Here is a 19,143-nt window from a genome sequence, read left to right as displayed (position 1 = left end):
AAAAGTCAGGCCACCAAGCATTACAAGGACAGAGACGCCACGCTGTCAGAGAAGAGAGAGGGGAGCCCCAGGACGGAAAACTTTTATTTGCTGTACACTCAAAAGGCATCTCACGCTGTCACACCAGTCCACAGCTTGTGCGGATGGCCGCTCAAGCTCAGCTCTGGCCCTGATGCTGTCGCTGCTGATCGTCTTCCTCTTCTTCCTGGCCCTCTGGTGGGGGCGGGGGCGGCTCCTCCAGCCCTGAGGAGGGCGCCAGGAGCTCTCCGGAGGACCCTGCCAGGCGGAAGACCACGGGGATCTGGGCCAGGGCTGGGTTGGTCTCCTGCAAGCCCTGGATCCACTTGGCCAGTGTAGCTTGATCGTGGGCACCCGCCATGCACATGGCGAAGACAGGGCCTTCCTCCACTGTTGGGGGAAACAGGTGTTTAGAGTTTGTGCAGTGGGGACTGGAGGAGCACCCCGCCCCCCCCCAATGCCTGTACCCCTTCCAGGCCACAGGTGGGATGTTTCTTGTGCATCCAAGCCTTTGCACAAGATATCCCCTCTGCCTAGACTGCTAATCCCATGCTTCACCTGACTGATGCCTTTCTTCAACATTCCATCAAGAAGTCCTCCCCACAGCCTACCCGATGCTGGATGGTGTGCTCCTCCCTTGAGACCCCAAGAATGTAACTTAATGTGCCTGTTCCCCCACTGTCCAGAGCTGCTCAAGGGAGGGACCTGGCCTGTCCTGGTCACACTCAAGTACCCAGCTCAGAGATGCTCCATGACCAAGGGCCTGGAGCCCCTGGGGAGTACATTTGTGTGTATTTGTGTGTGTGTGTGTGTGTGTACTTGGACGTCTACTGGGTCTGCATGTGGTAACTGGGCCAGGTCTTAGCCTGGGTGCTACCCTTGTATCCTAGAGGCCTCATCATATCCAGTGCTGGGAACCCTGCCCACCCCAGTTTTACCTTTATGGATGTCAAACTCGTAGTCATCCCAGCCGCTCCTCCCGTAGTCCAGGTGCAGCTGCATCGGGTAGTAGAGATTCCACTCCTCTGGAATTTCTTCTACTTCCTACCCCAGGGAGGCGCGTATGGTAGAGTCAGAGGCCCGGGATCTTGCAGGCAGCGGCAGCCTACCTCCCCAAACCAGGAGCTACCCCTTCCTCTTCCACCTGCCCCTCTGAGACTTCACAGGAGCCCCTGGAGTGGTGCCAACGCCCCCCCCACCCGAATATACCCATACCTGCCACTCGTGCTGTGGACCCTTACCCTCTCTTCAGGGGGCAGCAAGTCAGCTCTGAGGATGTGATAATAGACACATTTGTTTCGGAGCCACAGGGAAAAGGGGCCCTCGACGAAGACAGGCCGGGCTGGGTTGTGGTGGGCCAAGGCAGCCTGCTGATCAGGAGTCTGGATTCCTGGTGTGGAGACACACAGACCCAGGGGGACCTGGCTGCTGGGCTCTGCCCAAAGGCCCCAGGGAGCCCACCCAGCAAGTCCAGTGAGAATCCATCCAGTCACCCCATGCCAGAGCTTACCTACAATGTGGGGCTCGGCGGGATGTGCTGCACCTGTGGAGTCTGTGGAAGAAGGCATCTGCAAGGAGGAGTAGGGGTAGAAGCTTGTGGCCCCCAGCCTCTCTAGAAGAGCTGGGGAGAAAAATGGGGGAAGGGGATCCCAGCGAATTCAGGCCTTCTTTTGGCCTCCTACCCATCACTGAAGCCCATCCCTTCCTCATTTTTTTTTAAGATTTTATTTATTTGACAGAGATCACAAGTAGGCAGAGAGGCAGGCAGAGAGAGAGGGGAGGAAGCAGGCTCCCTGCAGAGCAGAGAGCCTGATGCGGGGTTTGATCCCAGGACTCTAGCATCATGACCTGAGCCGAAGGCAGAGGCTTTAACCCACTGAGCCACCCAGGAGCCCCCCCTTCCTCACTTCTATACAATGTGGCACGAGCCTAGAATCCTAGAACCTGCCTACCTGTGTTAAAATCCAGGATCTGCCATACAGGCTGTGTGACTGTGGTCAAGTCGATATAGCTGTGTGCCTCAGTTTCTCCAAAAAATGGAGATATAACAGCACTTAATTCAGGCAGATCTAAAATGCCAAGAACAATGCCTGCCACATAGTAAATGCTCCGGCTTGTGAGGTTTTATTTTATTTATTTATTTTAAAAAAGATTTTATTTATTTATTTGACAGAGAGAGATCACAAGTAGGCAGAGAGGCAGGCAGAGAGAGAGAGAGGGAAGCAGGCTTCCTGCTGAGCAGAGAGCCCTATGTGGGACTCGATCCCAGGACCCTGAGATCATGACCTGAGCCGAAGGCAGCGGCTTAACCCACTGAGCCACCCAGGCGCCCCGCTTGTGAGGTTTTAAAAGGAGAAATAATTTCACATGCACACAAGAAGCAAATCAGTGTTCGCTTCTGTGGAGAACAGGGAGGAAAGGAAATCCCTTTTATGTATTTCTGACTTTACATACTGCGGTGATTCAAAAACCAAAACAAATGAAATCTTTTTTCTAAAGATTTTACTTATTTGAGAGAGAGAGGGAGAGAAGGAGCTGGGGGAGCACCAGGCAGAGGGAGAGGGAGAAGCGGGCTCTCCACTGAGCGGGGAGCCTGATGCAGGACTCAATTCCAAGACCCTGAGATCATGATCTGAGCCGAAGGCAGATGCTTAACCAACTAAGCCACCCAGGCGCCCCCCAAATTAAAAAAAAAAAAAAGCACATGTTGGGGCACCTAGGTGGCTCAGTCGGTTAAGCATTTCCCTTTGGCTCAGGTCATGATCCCAGGGTCCTGGGGTCAAGTCCCACATGGGGCTCCTTGCTCAGCGGGGAGCCCGCTTCTCCCTCTGCCTGCCACTCCCCCTGCCTGTGCTCTCTCTCTATTGATCTCTCTCTCTGACAAATAAATAAATAAAATCTTTAAAAAATGCATTGATTGAAACACCTTAGAGTGGACAACTATCATCCATCCTTCGACGTGAAGAAGAACCAAGATGAATCAATGGGAACAGACACAGAACGGGCTCCCAGCCATATTCTTAAGTGAAAACAGCAAAAGACAAGGTACAAAACATGTATAAAATGCTGTGCCACTGGAGAAACATTATAAAGTGTAAGTTCTTCGGAGGCAGAAAAAAGTATACACTTAACTGAGGCACTGGTGCCCCAAAATTGATTTTTCATTTTAAATTTCACATTATGGAGGTTGGGTTTTTTTCTTTTTTCACATTTGATTGTATATTCTTCTCTTCTCTTTTTCTTACACTAGAAATCTTGGTTCCTATTAATAGTAATACATTTACTTATCCATCAAACTACAGAAATAGTTTTGATATTACTGCTCACCATAATGCTATGGGATTAAACTTAGGATTTCTCTACGGGTATGTTTGTTCTTAGAACGGAAACCACTAAGGAGGGGCTCTTGGACAGCTGACTCGGGAGAACTTTTTATCTCATTGATTATCCTATAATTTAGATATTTGGCCATATCCACTTGCTTCTGTTTGTTTTCAATTTTAGTGGAGTTCCCCTCCCCACTTTGATTAAAAAAAAAAAATACATGTAAACATCTGCATAGTTTAAAAGTCAATCCATATTAAATAGATGTCTCTCTTCCGCTCCTGTTCTCTCTACCCCATCTCCTCTGCCTGCCCAGAGATAATAATTTCTAGAATAATTTCTATCTTTGTATTATTTATTTTTGTGAAAATAGGAAAATAGGGATATGCCTTTTAACTTCCCCTCCCTTCTCACACTGAAGGGAACTTACTGTACCACTGAACATACTTCAACTTTTCACTTGCCTTTTTTTTAACCAGTCTAACTGAAGTCTTAGACTCTATGTAGATAATGCCCTCCTGATGGGACTCTTGGATTGTTCCCATTCTAAATCTAAGTGGTGTTGGTGATCATTTTACCATGTTTTCAACCATTCTGTACGTACTTTTCACAATGAGGGGAAACATACATACAAAGGCTATAGCTGCTTGCCAGTGCATAGGATCTCTTTGGAAGGAGACACAGGCGTGGTCACCCCTGGGGAAGGAGCGTGGGGACTTCATTGTGTGTTCTTGAGGACTGTTTGGCTTCTAAAGCTTTACTTTTCAACATGAAGAAGTTAGTTAAAGAGCACCTTTCCTCAGCAATGTGCTCCAGGCCAAGTCTCTGTCCTTTCTCACCTGGATACCCCATGACCCCCTGTCCCTACCACTCAGTCCTCTGCCCGCCCCCATCCAACACCATCCACGTGGCCGCCAGAGGGTGCTTTTGAAACAGAAACTCCTTCCAGAAACATGACTCCCACCCCATCCTTCCTGTTCTTAAAATTTCCTGGGGGCTCCCTCCCCACCAACCGGTTCAAATCACACTAGCTTGGTGCCTCCATGCCCCTTCTCCCCCAGCCCAACTGCCTGCACTGGCCAGAAGCAGCGCTTTCTGCATCTCCCAGCTGCTCTCTGAACCCCAGCCCGCGCTGCTTCCACTGCCTAGAATGCTCTCCTCACCTCTCCTGTCCTGCCCAAGTGCAGCTCACCTCACCTCTTCTGGGAAGCCCTCCTTTCACCTTGCCCCTTCTGTGCTCCCACAGCCCCCAGTGCTTCTCCATCTCAGAACCAGCAGCTCTGAGAGAAACTGTTATCAGCCTCCAGGACCACAGGCTCCTCCACATGATCTGGCATGAGTGGGGCCCCTAGGACCCTGTGCAGTGTGTGTGTGTCTGCGTGTGTGTGTCCCCGTTCATTCAGTCATTCAACAAACAACCGCTGAGCTCAGTTTTGTGCCAGACTCTGTGCTGAGCCTTGGGAGACAGAGGAGAAACTGAGTCATTGTGAATGAGCAACCAAGCCAGGTACCCAGTGCCTCAGCCAGGGTGGTCGGGAAGGGGATCCTGAGGAGGGGACGGCATAGCTGAGACTGGAAGAACATGAAGTCCCAGGGAGGAGTGGTCCTGGCAGAGGGAGCAGTGAGCGCAAAGGCCTGAGAAGTAAGTTGGCATAGAATCCTCGGGAACTGGGGCACCTGGGTGGCTTAGTCGGTTGAGCATCCAACTCTTGATTTTGGCTCAGGTCATGATCTCAGGGTCCTGGGATGGAGCCCCGCATCAGGCTCTAAGCTCAGTGTGGAACCTGCTTGAGATTCTCCCTCTCCTTCTGCCCCTCCCCCACCCCCTTAAATAAATAAATAAAATCTTACAACAACAAAAAAAGGAAGGTTCAAGGGCCAGAAAGGAAGAGAGATGCCTAGAATACAGAGTGTGGCGAGAGGGGTAGGTGCAGAGGTCAGAGGTCAGAGGTCAAGCTGCAGGGAGGAGTGAGGGCCATGGGAATCTCGTCAGGGCTCAGCCTGTCTCAGGGTGAGTGAGGGGGCCAGGCTAGGGTTGCAGTTGAGGCCGCAGCCAGGGGTGGATACCTGATAAATGGTGACGGCGGCGTTGAGGTTGGGCTCCATGTGCCGCAGGCCCAACTTGGCCAGGTCCACCGGGTCCCGGGGCAGGTCCCGGGGCACAGGGAAGGGGTTGATATTCTTGAAGCGGGAGAACCACAGCTTCATGCGCACAAACTTGAGCATGGGGTAACTTTTACGTCCAAATATCTGAAGCAGTAGGAACTCGGTCTCCTTGTTGGGCATCACGCCTGCGTGGGGCAGGAGACAGGGCGTCAGGCAGGCCGACAGGGAAGGGGAGACAGACATGAGAGACGGAGAGGGGCGGAGGACCGGGGAGAAGGAGGACCCCAACTCCTCACCCGAGCCTGCTGGCCTCACCGTGGTTCTCCATCTGTTCCAGGACGGCGACCCCACACTCCTGCTGCCGGGGGTAGTGGATGAACATCCGCTGGATGATGCTGCGAGGCCGGAAGACCTCCTTGGGAAAGACGTCGAGCAGCAGGTTGTAGACAGCCAGGTCCCGCTCGACGCCGAACTCCCGCATCTTGCGCAGGGCCAAGTAGATGAAGTCCACGTGACCCCGCTTGTGCACATTCTGCTGCCCGAAGTTCTGCACGGCGCGCACGAAGTCCGCCTTGTCGCGCGTCCCTTCCGGTGCCCGCTGGAACAGCTCCTCGTGGAAGGCCAGGGCCTTCGTGGGTCCCTTCTGGGGCTCGGGCGGGGGCGGGGCCAGCCACGAGTCGGAGCTACCGGCTGCGGTGGCGGCGGCGCTGCAGTGCAGGCCTCGTGGGGCCTGGAGAGGCACCTGGGGACAGAGAACAGTGGCCGGAATCTGGCACTCCCAGGCCCCCGCCCCGGGAGGCTGCCGGGCTGGCTCTTTCCTGGGAAAGGTGCCAGTGGGCATCCCAAAGGGCCCCTGAGGAAGTGTGGTGCTGTGGGAACTAGACCAAGATCAGGCACCCTTACAACGTGTGAGAAAACAACAGGGAAACCCACACGGCAAACACAACCTCTGATGCAGGGATCCTGCCTCGGGTTTGTAACTCCCACAGCTATCGACAAGACCTGGGCCAGATGACGTTTCTATGTCTGCTGCAGCGGTGGGAACAGCCGCAATGTGCGTCGGCAAGGAAATGGGTAAGCACGTGGCCATGAACGTGGACAGGGGGCACCTGCGTCTCTAAGAGCCACCCAGGAGGGTCTTGAGTGACCCAGAACGAGCTCCCAGGTATAATATGAAACGAAAAAAAGCGTGTGGAACGAAGTGCCCAAAGGGGTGAGAAAAAAAAAAAAAAAAACACCCACCAAATTCTATATAATAGATCTTCATTATTTGTGGTCTCTCTGGTTGCAAATTTGTGTACTTGCTAAAATTGATTTGTAATCCCCAAGTCAATACTCTTAACACTTTCCTGGTCATTCACAGACACATGCCGTGTGGTGAAAAACTGGGAGTTGCCCAAGCCTGGTCATTTCTAGCTGAGATAGAGCACGGGGACGCTCGGTCCTCCTGTTTCAGCTGGCACGCTGTCAATGTGTGTCCTCTTAGAGATTTTTGTTTTTAAGTGCACGTTTTCCACATCTTTCTGTGGGTGATTTTTGCTGTGGAAAATGGCCCCCAAGCACAGTGCTGAAGGGCTGCCTCGTGGTCCTCCCTGCAAGAAGGCTCTGCAGTTCTTTACAGAGAAAATAGCATGTGGTCGAGAAGCTTCCCTCAGGTGTGACTTACAGTGCTGGGGGCTGGGAGTTCAATGTCCGTGAATCCAGTTTACATCCAACAAGATGTCTTTAAACAGAAACACACACACACACAAACACAAATAAAAAAACCAGAAACACACACAGAGACGCACACATACAACGAGGTATGTATTGATGGGTTGATGACAATGTGAGCAGAGGCTCACGGGAAAGTGCTCCGTATTTCCCTGGAAGCGACAGTTTGGTATTCACTAATTCCGTGTACGCGGCCACTTTGCAAAATGTAACTACTGTGGGTAAGAGAATGACCGTATGCATATACATTTTTTGCTCCTGTAGAGTATGCCTGGGAGGAAATACCTTGAATGGGTAACACCTCTAACCTCTAGACAGGGGAGCTAAGTGGCGGCCAAGCAAAGGAGGGGCAGACCCTTGCAGGTGTAGCCCCAGAACTGCTGGGATTGCCTGCTATAACTAGCTGTGTTGTCTATTCAAAAGATATATTTCAGGGGGCACCTGGGTGGCTCAGTGGGTTAAGCCGCTGCCTTCGGCTCAGGTCATGATCTCAGGGTCCTGGGATGGAGCCCCGCATCGGGCTCTCTGCTCAGCAGGGAGCCTGCTTCCCTCTCTCTCTCTGCCTGCCTCTCTGCCTGCTTGTGATCTCTCTCTGTCAAATAAATAAATAAAATCTTAAAAAAAAAAAAAAGATATATTTCAGGGCATCTGGGTGGCTCAGCTGGTTAAGCGACTGCCTTCAGCTCAGGTCATGATCCTGGAGTCCCAGGATCGAGTCCCATATCGGGCTCCCAACTCCATGGGGAGTTTGCTTCTCCCTCTGACCTTCTCCTCGCTCATGCTCTCTCTCACTGTCTCTCTCACACGTAAATAAACAAAATATATATTTAAAAAGATACATTTCAACAACTGAGTTTGAAAAAGAAAAATGTAGATTTTGGAGTCAGCAGGAGTCTTGGGTTGACTGTCCTCTGCTAGGTGACACCCATATCCCACTTTGCTGCTCAGGCCTCAGTTTCCCTGCCTGTTACGATGGTGTTTCCCTTGGGCCAAGCAGACCTTGTTTCCCAGAGTGGGGAGTGGAGGCTGCTGGGGGCAAATCTGAGGGGCACCTATGGCCAGCTGCCTGCTTTTGTCCATAAAGTCTTACTCGAATCCAGCCAGAAACATTCATGACGTCGAGTCTGGGGCTGTATCTGTGCTCCATTGGCAGAGGTGAGTAGTTGTGGCAGGCATTGTGTGGCTTGCAAAGCCAAAAATATTTACTCTCTCTTTAGGAAAATGTTTGCTAACCCCTGTATGGATAGTACGCTACCAATTTCTTATTTTAAGTGAAACTAAATGTTTAAATTAGAATGGTTATACACAAGGCATCTTTAAAAATACATGGCAAGGGGCACCTGGCCAGCTCAGTTGGTAGAGTGTGCAACTCTTGATCTCAGGGTCGTGAGTTCAAGCCCCATACTGGGCATGGAGCCCACACACACACAAAAAATTTTTTCTTTTTTTTTTTTTTTTTTGGCAAAAAAGAGCTAATAGTTACTGATTATTCTTCCAGGCATTCTTCTTGAACACTTTGAGTGTGAAGCTCATTTATTCTTTCCAACTGCCCATTGAGAGAGTGCTCTTAGTGTACCCATTTCACAGAGGAGGAAACTGAGGCCTGGAGAGGTGAAATGGGATGTCTGGCATCCCACAGCTGCTAAGTGACAGAGCTGAGATCAGAGTCCCCGTCCTTGGTCCCTCTGTTCTGCTGCCCCAACAGCCATCCCAGTGTCCTACTTACATAAGGTGATGTTAAAAAAAAAAAAGTCCATTTAAAGCGAAATTGTAGGCAACTCATTCTGTGGGTGGTATGTGCCTAGGTCAGAAATCAGAAAGGTAACTCTAGAATGCCCCCAAAGAAGGGGAGACAGGAGATCGTGCAAACAAAAAACATAGCACAGGGCTTGGCAGTGCTAAATAAGGGAGACCCAGGCATAGCCCGGAGACACTGGGGGTTCAGTTCCAGAGCCCCACAATGAAGCAAATGTCACAGTCAAGTGAGCCAAATGACCGTTTTGGCTTCCCAATGCATGGGACAGTTCGGTTTACACTACACTGTAGTCTGTAAAGTGAGCAGTAACTTTAAGTCTAAAAAAAAAAAGGACAAACCTCAATTAAAAACTACTTTCTTGCTAAAAAATGCTAACCAGCCTATCTGAGCTTTCAGCGGGTCATAACCGCTGCTCACGGATCACCATAACATGCACGGGAATAATGAATAAGTTTGAAATATTGCAAGAATTACCAAAATGTGACACAGAGGCACGAAATGAGCGAATGCGGCTGGGAAAGGGCACCAAGAGACGTGCTTGATGGAGGGCTGCCACAAGCCCTCAACTTGTAAAAGCCAAAAACCAAGAAGAAAACCCTTGCATTATCTGTGAAGCACAATAAAACGAGGTCTGCCTGATTATTATCATCAGACTGCCGCCATCACTGTTACGGCTATCTATGCCCATCGATCGGCTTGGGCCATCTGGTCACTCTGGGAAGGGAAGGAAGTTCAATGTTCTGCCCATATTTTTACAAATGGATGCAGGAGTCACCTGCAGTCACCACTCAAATCTACTTAGCTCCTGTACCCTCATTTCCAAATTTAACCCCTCTACCCACATGGGCAGCAGCGTTTCTTAAAATGAATAAGGCGCATCCAGCTGGCCCTCAGAGCAGAGAGGTCAGCTGCTGTGAGCAGATGACTTGCTCGGGTGCTGGTTACCTGGGGGAAGGGGGATCCCATGACGGTGGCCCCGCAGATGCCTCTCCAGCCCCGAGAGATGCCCCGGGCCAGCAGGAGGGCTTGGGCCCAGCTCATGCTGCTGCTTGTCAGACAACCACCTGGATGAGAGAGAAAAGACAGTATCAGCCTGGCACCCCTACCTGCTAGAGGAGAGGAGACCCCTGCTGTGCAGAGACCACGTTCCAGAAGGCACAGCTAACTCACCAGCCCCCCCGGTCTCCGCATCCACAAGATGGACTTAAAATGGGTGTTACAGCCAAGAGTCCCTACTTTGTTGGGCTAATCCCTCCACTATCTGGAAGCATTTGCTCCTGCCATGGTACTCCTCCCCACTGGATTTTTTTTTTTTTTTTTTTAAGATTTACTTATGGGGCACCTCGGTGGCTTAGTCAGTTAAGCATCTGCCTTGGGCTCAGGTCATGATCTCAGGGCAGGGTCCCATGTTGGGCTCACTGCTCAGTGGGGAGCCTACTTCTCCCTCCGCCCCTTCCTCTGCTTGGCTCTCTCTGTCTCTTAAATAAAAAATACAAGAGAGAGAGCGCATGCAAGAGAGAGCGTGCACACATGCACGTGAGAGGGGGCAGGGCAGAGGGAGAGAATCTTAAGCAGGTTCCATGCCCAGTGTGGAGCCCAAGGCAGGGCTTGACTTCATGAATCCTGAGATCATGACCTGAACCGAAACCAAGAGTGAGATGCTTAGCCCACTGAGCCACCCGGCGCCTCTGGATCTTTTTCTTTTCTTTTCTTTTTTAAGATTTTATTTATTGAGGGCGCCTGGGTGGCTCAGTGGGTTAAGCCACTGCCTTCGGCTCAGGTCATGATCTCAGGGTCCTGGGATCGAGTCCCGCATCGGGCTCTCTGCTCAGCAGGGAGCCTGCTTCCCTCTCTCCCTCTCTCTCTCTCTCTGCCTGCCTCTCTGCCTACTTGTGATCTCTCTCTGTCAAATAAATAAATAAAATCTTTAAAAAAAAAAAAAGATTTTATTTATTGAGAGAGAGTGAGAGCATGAAAGGGGAGAGGGTAAGAGGGAGAAACAGACTCCCCACCAAGCTGGGAGCCCGATGCAGGACCCGATCCCCGGACTCCAGAATCATGACCTGAGCTGAAGGCAGTTGCTTAACCAACTGAGCCACCCAGGAGTCCCCCCGCCTTTTTTTTTTTTTTTAAGTTTTATTTACATATCCTATAGTTCACCCTTTTCAAGTGTAAAATCCAATGGTTTTTTAATATATTCACAGAGTCGTGCAACCATCACTGTAATCTAATTTTAGAACATTCTCCTCATCCCAAGAAGAAAACCTATACCCATCAGCAGTCCCTGTCATCTTCCCTCAGGCAACCACTAATCTACTGTCTCTATAATTTGCCTCCTCTGGGTAGTTCATAGAAACAGGGTCATACAACAGATGCTCTTGTGGGACGAGCTCCTTTCACTTAGCAAGTGTTTCAGGCTTATTCGTGTTGTAGCATGGATCAGACTTCATCTGTTTTAATTAGCAAAAAAATCCCATTATATGGATATGGCCATGTTTTATTTATCCATTCATTGATTGATAGACATTTGGGGTTTCCACTTTCCGACTATTATGACCAATGTTGCCATGAACACTTGTGTGGGAGTTTCCTTTGAACAGGTGCTTAAATGCCTTTTATATAGAGAGAAGTCAAATTACTGAGACATATGGTAATGCTGTATCAAACATTTTGAGGAACTGCCAAACTGTTTTTTTTTTTTTTTTAATTTTAAGTAGCCTTCATGCCCAAAGTGAGGCTTGAACTCACAACCCCCAGATCAAGAGTCGCACACTCTACCGACTGACACAGCCAGGCGCCCCCTGCCAAACTGTTCTCTCAGTTGGCCACACCACTTTACATTCTCACCAGCAGTATATAAAGGTTCCAATTTCTCCATATCCTTGCCAATTCTTATGGTCTTTGTAATTAGATACACAGTGGATGTGATTATCCCATGGTTGGATTTATACTTCCCTAAAAACTGATGCTGAGTATCTTCTCATGTCCTTATTGGCCACTGTGTATCTTTTTTGGAGAAATGTGTATTTAGATCCTTTGGGCATTAAAAAAATTGGGCTCCTTAGCTTTTTATCACTGAGTTGTAAGTGTTCTTTATATATTCAGGATACTAACCCTTATGAATTATAAATACTTTCTCCCATTCCTTGAGTCGTCTTTTCACTTTCTTGATGTTACTGTTTGCGGCACAAGTCTTACTCTGATGACATGCAATTTATGTTTTTCCTAGCTAGTTTTTTCTATGTTCTACCTAAAAAAAACACTGCCAAGGCCAAGGTCACAAAGTCTTATTCCTAGGTTGGGGTGACTGAATGGTGCAGTTCATTAGGCATCTGACTCTTGGTTTTAGCTCAGGTCATGATCTCAGGGTTGTTGAGAGTGAGCCCCTGCATTGGGCTCTATGTCCGGTGTGGAGTCTGTTTGAGACAGACTCTCTCTCTCTCTCTCTCTCTCTCTCAAATAATATAAATCTCTCCCTCTCTCTCAAATAATATAAATCTTAAAAAAAAGAGAGAGAGAGAGATTTACTCCTATTTCCTTTTAAGAGTTTAATAGCTTTAGCTCTTACATTCAGTCCTATGATCCACCTTGAATGGTGTTAAGAAAGGCATTCATTTCAAATGGATATCTAGTTGTCCTAGTACTATTTGTTGAAGAGACCATTCTTGTCCCGTTTGTCTTGGCATTTTTTTTTTTTTTAAGATTTTCTTTATTTATTTGAGAGACAGAGAGAGAGCAAGCAAGAGGGGGGAAGGTCAGAGGAAGAAGCAGACCCCCTGCTGAGTAGGGAGCCTGATGCAGGACTTGATCCTGGGACTCCAGGATCATGACCTGAGCCAAAGGCAGTCACTCAACCAACTGAACCACCCAGGAGCCCTTGGCATTCTTTTTTATAATTAAGTTTTAAAATTTTAATTTCAGTACAGTTAACATGGTTATATTAGTTTCAGCTGTATAATAATGTGATTCAACAATTCTATATATTACTCAGTGCTCACCATGATAAGGGTACTCTTTTGTCTTGACATTCTTGCTGAAAATCAACGGACCATAAATGTAAGAATGTAATTCTGGGCTCCCAGTTCCATTGATCTATACGTTGGGTCTTATGCCAGTACCACACTGTTTTTTGTTTTACTTTGTTTTTAAAGATTTTATTATCTGTCAGAGAAGAGAGAGAGAGAACAAGTAGGGGATGCAGCAGGCAAAGGGAGAAGCAGACTCCCCTCTGACCAAGGAGCCCAATGCAGGACTCGATCCCAGGACCCCTGGAATCATAACCTTAGCTAAAGGCAGATGCTTAACCGACTGAGCCATCCATGCATCCCAGCACCACACTGTTTTGATTATTATAGTTTTGTGGATTCTGATAGGGGTTGTATTGAGTCTACAGATCAATTTAGGACATATTGGTATCTTAATAATATTTAGTCTTCTGATCTATGAACATGGGATACCTCTCCATTTATTTAGGTCATCTTTAATTTCTCTCAACAATGTTTTATAGTTTTCAGTATATGAGACTTTTAGTTATTTTGTCAAATTTATTCACATTTCATTCTTTTTTTTTAAGATTTATTTTTAAGTAATCTCTACACCCAACACGGGGCTTGAATTCGCAACCCTGAAATCAAGAGTCACATGCTGTACCAACTGGGCCAGCCAGGCACCCCTACTTATGTTTAATTCTTTAGGAAGCTATTACATATGGAATTATTTTCTTAATTTCATTTCCACATTGTTCAGGGCCAGGTATAGGAACACAATTTATTTTTATATATTTGGTTTTATATCCTGCAACCTTGCTGAACTCACTTTTTAGTTCCAATAGCTTTTTGTTACATTCTTTAGGATTTTCTACATATAAGATCACATCACCTGCAAATATAGTTTTACCTCTTCCTTTCCAAACTGGATGTCTTTTATTTATTTTCCTTTACCAAGTGCCCTTGCTGGAACCTCTAGTGCAATGTTGAATAGAAGTGACAAGAGTTAATATCCTTTTCTTGTTCTTGATCTTAGGGGAAAGGCATCCAGTCTTTCATCCTTAAGTAAGATGTGAGCTGTGGGTTTTTCATAAATGGGTTTTATAAGGTTAAAGAAATTCCCTTCCAGGGGCGCCTGGGTGGCTCCCATTGGTTGAGCGTCTGATTCTTGATTTCAGCTCAAGTTATAATCTCAGGGTTGTGGGACTGAGACACACATCAGGCTCCATGCTCAGCATGGGGTCTGCTTGTCCCTCTGCCTCATGCTCTCTCTCTAGAATAAAGAAAATAAAAATCTTAAAAAAAAAAAGAAAGAAAGAAAGAAAGAAATTCCCTTCTATACCCAGATGTTGAATATTCTCATCAGAAACAGTACTGGATTTTGTTAAATACTTTTTGTTCCAAGTACTGAAACAATCATGTAGCTTTTCTCTTTTATTCTATTAATATGGTATATAACATTAACTGGTTTTCAGATTTCACAGTAATCTTGCATTTCTGGTTCAAATTCCACTTCGTCATGGTGTATAATCCCTTTTATATGTTGCTGACATTTGGTTTGCTAGTTATTTTGTCGAGGATTTTTACATCCACACTCATAAGAGATAAAGGTCTGTAGTTTTGAGTGTCTGTGTGATTTGGTATCAGGGTCATACTGACCTCATAAGATGAGCTGGGAAGTGTCTGGATTATTATTATCATTTAAACTTTCTCTAGCATCTCCCATCTTGTCCCGAAGACTCCCTCCAGCTTCTACTTCACATCTCTGTTCCCTTTATAGCAAAGCTTCTCCCAACAGATATGGATGCACTAGACTTCCTCACTCTCTCCAGCTTGGCTGCTGCCTCAGCCACTCCACTGGCACCATTTGTAAAGGCCCCTTTTGCGTTTTGCACTTATCAAAGCCAATGATTATTTCTCAGGCCTCATTTTGCTCAGTTTCTCAGAAGGGTGCAGTATGGGCGAGACCCTCCTCCCACCTTTTTGGCATTCTAGATTTTCTTCCTAGAACCCAGGCTGATTCTCAGCTAGTCAGCAAGACCCACTTCCTTCTTTGAAGTCTGCAATGTCTGCAAACTTGAATGTGCAGATAAATCACCCAGGATCTTGTTAAAATCCAGATTTCGGGGGCATCTGGGTGGCTCAGTTGCTTAAGCACCTGCTTTTGGGGGTCCTGGGATCAAGCCCTGAGACAGGAGGGTCCTTGCTCAGTGGGGTGTCTGCTTCTCCCTCTCCCTCTGCTATTCCCCCTCTGCTTGTGCTTTCTCTCACTCTCTCTCCTGCTGTCAAATAAACAAATAAAATCTTTTAAAAAGAATGTAGACTTTGATCCAGCAAGTCTGGGGTAGAGCTAAAGACCCTGTACAACCAACAAGTTTCCAAATGATACTGATACTGCTGGTCTGGGGACCACACTTCGAGTAATAAAGTTGCAAAGAGTCCCACATTCTGGATATGTCTGCCTGCTACCCTGAGGTGTCTTTCAACTTGTTCCTCTATTCTCCATACTACTGTAGGCAGCCCTAATGGTTCTCAAACTTTGTTCATATTAGATTCATCTAAGGAGATTTTTAAAAATCCCCATGTCCAGGCCATATCCTGGATATAATAAATCCAAGTATCTAAATCTAGGGCCCAGGCATCAGCATTTTAAAACACTCCAGGGGCGCCTGGGTGGCTCAGTGGGTTAAAGCTTCTGCCTTCAGCTCAGGTCATGATCCCAGGGTCCTGGGATCGAGTCCCACATCGGGCTCTCTGCTCAGCAAGAAGCCTGCTTCCCCCCCCCTCTGCCTGCCTCTCTGCCTACTTGTGATCTCTGTGTCAAATAAATAAATAAAATCTTTTTAAAAAATAAATAAATAAATAAAGCACTCCAGCAGCGCCTGTGTGGCTCAGTCAGTTAATCGTGCCCCTTTGGCTCACGTCATGATCTCAGGGTCCTGGGATCGAGCCCCATGTAGGGCTCCCTGCTCAGCAGGGAGTCTGCTACTCCTTCTCCCTCTGCCCCCCCTCGTGTGCTCTCTCAAATAAATAATTTTAAAAAAACAAACAAAATAAAAAAATAAAAACAGAAAACCAAGACACTCCATTGACTCCAAAATGAAGCCAAAATTAAGACCATACCTGAATCTTCGCTACTCAAAGTGTGTTCCAGGTACCAGCTATATTAACACTATCACTTAGGAGAGCAGAATCTCAGCCCTAACCCAAACCTCCTGAATCAGCATCCACATTTTAAGAAGAGTCCAGGTTTCTCATATGTGTGTTAAAGTCTCAGAAATGATGATCTATGTGCTGACGGATTCCAAATGGTTATTTTTTTAAAAGATTTTATTTATTTATTTGAGAGAGTGAGAGTGAGCGAGAGAGAGCACGAGTCGGAGGGGAGGCAGAGGGAGAGAGAGAAGCAGACTCCCTGTTGAGCTGGAAAGCCCAATGTGGAGCTGGATCCCACAACCCTGGGACCATGACCTGAGCTGAAGGCAGACACTTAACGGACTGAGCCAGCCAGGCACCCTGGATTCCAAATAGTTATTGCTAGTCCTGAGATCCAACCTCCATACCTAACTGCCACTTTGACATATACCTAGCTATCTCACACTTAATTTGCTCCAGAATGATATCCCTGCTTAAACTTGTTCCTCCACATTCTAGCCAATGACACCATTATTCCTAGTCATTCGGTCCACAAACCTAGGAGTCATTTCTGAGGCCACTATGTCCCTCATTCGCCCATTCAATCCACTGAGCAGTGCTGATGAGTACTTCCAAATCCATCCCAAATACATCCATATCTCTCCATCTGCCAGCCACCGACCCAATCCATGATCTCTTTATTTTTTTTTAAGATTTTATTTATTTATTTGACAGACAGAGATCACAAGCAGGCAGAGAGGCAGGCAGAGAGGGAGAAGCAGGCTCCCTGCTGAGCAGAGAGCCCAATGTGGGGCTCGATCCCAGGACCCTGAGATCATGACCTGAGCCAAAGGCAGAGGCTTTAACCCACTGAGCCACCCAGGCGCCCCCCCATGATCTCTTTAATACCTATCCAGCCTTCCATCAGTCAATTTTCCCTGACACGGCCGGAGGGAGATTTTTAGAATGTAAACTAAATTCAGTGTTCTCTGCCTAAAATTGCTAGTGTTATATCACACTTAAAATACTCAGACACGATCTACCCCTCCAAACTCAACTCTTTAAAAAAAAACAAACAGATTTCATTTATTTATTTGAGAGAGAGAGCACAAGCAGGGGGAAGGGAAGGGGCAGAGGGAGAAGCATACTCCCCCAGGACCCCAGGATTATGACCTGACCAAGGGCAGACACTTAATGGACTGAGCCACCCAGGGGCCGTTAGGTACACTGTTTCTTAAACAAGCTAAGTTTATTTTAGTCTCAGAGCCTTTGCACTTGCTTTTCCCTCTGTTTGGAAATTTCTTCCCCCAGATCAGTCCATAGCTGTTTTCAGTCATTCAGGTTCATATTTAAATGAGAGGCTTTCCCTGACCACAGCTCCACTCCCAATCTAAAGCCCCCATCACCCTGACGAATGCATTATTAGCAATTATTAACATCTGAAATCACCTGTTCCCTTTATTTCTGACTTAAGGTCTGGCTCCCCCAGCCGACCGGAGACTTTGTCTTCCTCATTGCTGTGTTTCCAGCAGCTGGACAGTGCCTGGAATGTGGTAGGTGCCTAACAAGTATCAGTGTAATGGCGGAGAACCCCTAAATTTCTACAAAACGTCTATGACCTATAAGTCTGAACCCCGTGGCGGGGTGTACCTACAGCAGCTCTGAGGCTGGCTGTCAGGATTCTGGGTTCCTTGGGAGAAACGGACTGACGCGGGTTCGAATTCCGACCTAGCTCCCAACTTGCGGTGTGACTTCGGGAGAGGGCCTTAACCTCTCTGAGTTTCAACTGTCTCATCTGCAAAATAGGAGATTAGGGACATGGGGAGGGGAGTACACGGAGAGCAGCCTTTCCCAGCACGTTCCCGCCCGCATCTCAAAAGGTCATGGTGCCCTGGCCCAGCAGCTGGGTCGCTCTGGGCCGCCCTCCCGCCCTGCCGGCCCAGAACCGGCCGCCCAGGACCCAGCAGTTCGAGGTCGCCTCCCCACGGGCCACCTACATACTCACGCAGCAAGCCGCGGGCTCCGGACCCGCTTGGTCTGGACTCTGGGCGCCGCCATTTTACCCAGATTGCTTCCAGGTCACGGGCCGCCAGGGAGACAGCAAGTCGAGAACGCCGATTTAGAGAGGTCCCGCCCCAAATGGAGGAGCACCAATAGAAAGGCAGAAAGACCTTGATCCCCCTCATACCGACCCAGGTCCCACCCCGATTAAGGCTGGGAAAAGAGTGACTGGACTGACCCCCGATGGGAGGCTGGGCCGGTGAATGCGTGTGAGAGATGCAGTGTCCTGGATTTGGACTTCTCTTCCCTTGGTGCAGCAGGCCTGTGATCCCGGATAATCCCCTTGCCTTGGGTCATGGCGACATTGGAGATAGTGCAGCTGGCATCCTCCCCACTGGCTGTGCAGTTGGGCAGAGGCGGTGCTTGGGATTTACAATTGGCCACAGCGCAGTGACCACTCCAGCCAGTCCCTATGGCGGCCCCCCTCCCGTGGCTCGGCCTTCTGCACCAAACGAACTTCTGGGCGCTCCGCAGCCTCTTGTTGGCCCAGGAGTGCTTTGGACTCAAATGCCTCCAGTGGGACTTCAGGTGTACCTTGGGGCCAGAAAGACCTCGCAGAGAGAGGGGCGGAGCCTAACTTGCCCCCTCCCTGGTGTGTATTCATTGTCCTCTCCGTTGCCATCAGCGCTCTCAGCAATCCACGGAGACAATCAACATCGACTTTACTCTTACAGAGTTAGTGGGGCCTGGGCCCGGCGTAGGGTGGGGTGGGGGGGCAGGGCAGGAGGGCCGCGAGGGGAACATTCTTCATTGCACTCCCAACGCTACTCTGCACTCTTGTGGGTGTGGGGAGCTGGCAGCATGGGGAAGTGGGGTGGACACGGCTAAGGATGGCCAGGTGATAAGGGTGAGCAGATGACAAGGGATCTCTTCAGGAAGGTTCTCAGATTGAGGCTGGCCCAGCTGAGGAGGTTCATTGGCCAGCCTGTTGTCTCTCTCTACCCTAACTTAGGCAGAGGTTGACCCAAGGTCCCCACCCCTCCATGCCAGGCCCCTAGCTTCCCTGCCCAGAGCTGTCCAGGGTTCAGTGGGCCGCCTGCTCAC

General features: G+C 48.5%; 1 protein-coding gene across 6 annotated transcripts; it reads right to left on the bottom strand.

The window, feature by feature from the left end:
• Nucleotides 1–43: 43 nt before the first annotated feature.
• ECSIT (ECSIT signaling integrator) lies at nt 44–18,168 on the bottom strand. Of its 6 annotated transcripts, XM_047701637.1 has the most exons (10): nt 18,044–18,146; nt 17,693–17,833; nt 12,916–13,078; nt 9,863–9,981; nt 5,764–6,190; nt 5,410–5,633; nt 1,529–1,586; nt 1,260–1,408; nt 957–1,062; nt 44–408 (listed from the first exon to the last, which is right to left on the bottom strand). In XM_047701637.1, the coding sequence occupies exons 4-10, from the start codon at nt 9,956–9,958 to the stop codon at nt 158–160; spliced, it is 1,311 nt and encodes a 436-aa protein (XP_047557593.1). In that variant the 5' UTR covers nt 9,959–9,981; nt 12,916–13,078; nt 17,693–17,833; nt 18,044–18,146; the 3' UTR covers nt 44–157. The 6 variants fall into 6 exon arrangements, with proteins under 6 accessions (XP_047557593.1, XP_047557583.1, XP_047557587.1 ...); XM_047701627.1 differs by lacking the exon at nt 12,916–13,078; XM_047701631.1 differs by lacking the exon at nt 12,916–13,078 and having other exon boundaries at nt 18,036–18,117.
• Nucleotides 18,169–19,143: the final 975 nt, after the last annotated feature.

The sequence above is a fragment of the Lutra lutra genome, chromosome 1 (genome assembly GCF_902655055.1).
Source record: "Lutra lutra chromosome 1, mLutLut1.2, whole genome shotgun sequence".
NCBI lineage: Eukaryota > Metazoa > Chordata > Mammalia > Carnivora > Mustelidae > Lutra > Lutra lutra.
Note: the sequence above shows the minus strand (reverse complement) of the source record. Positions and strands in the feature narration are given on the sequence as shown.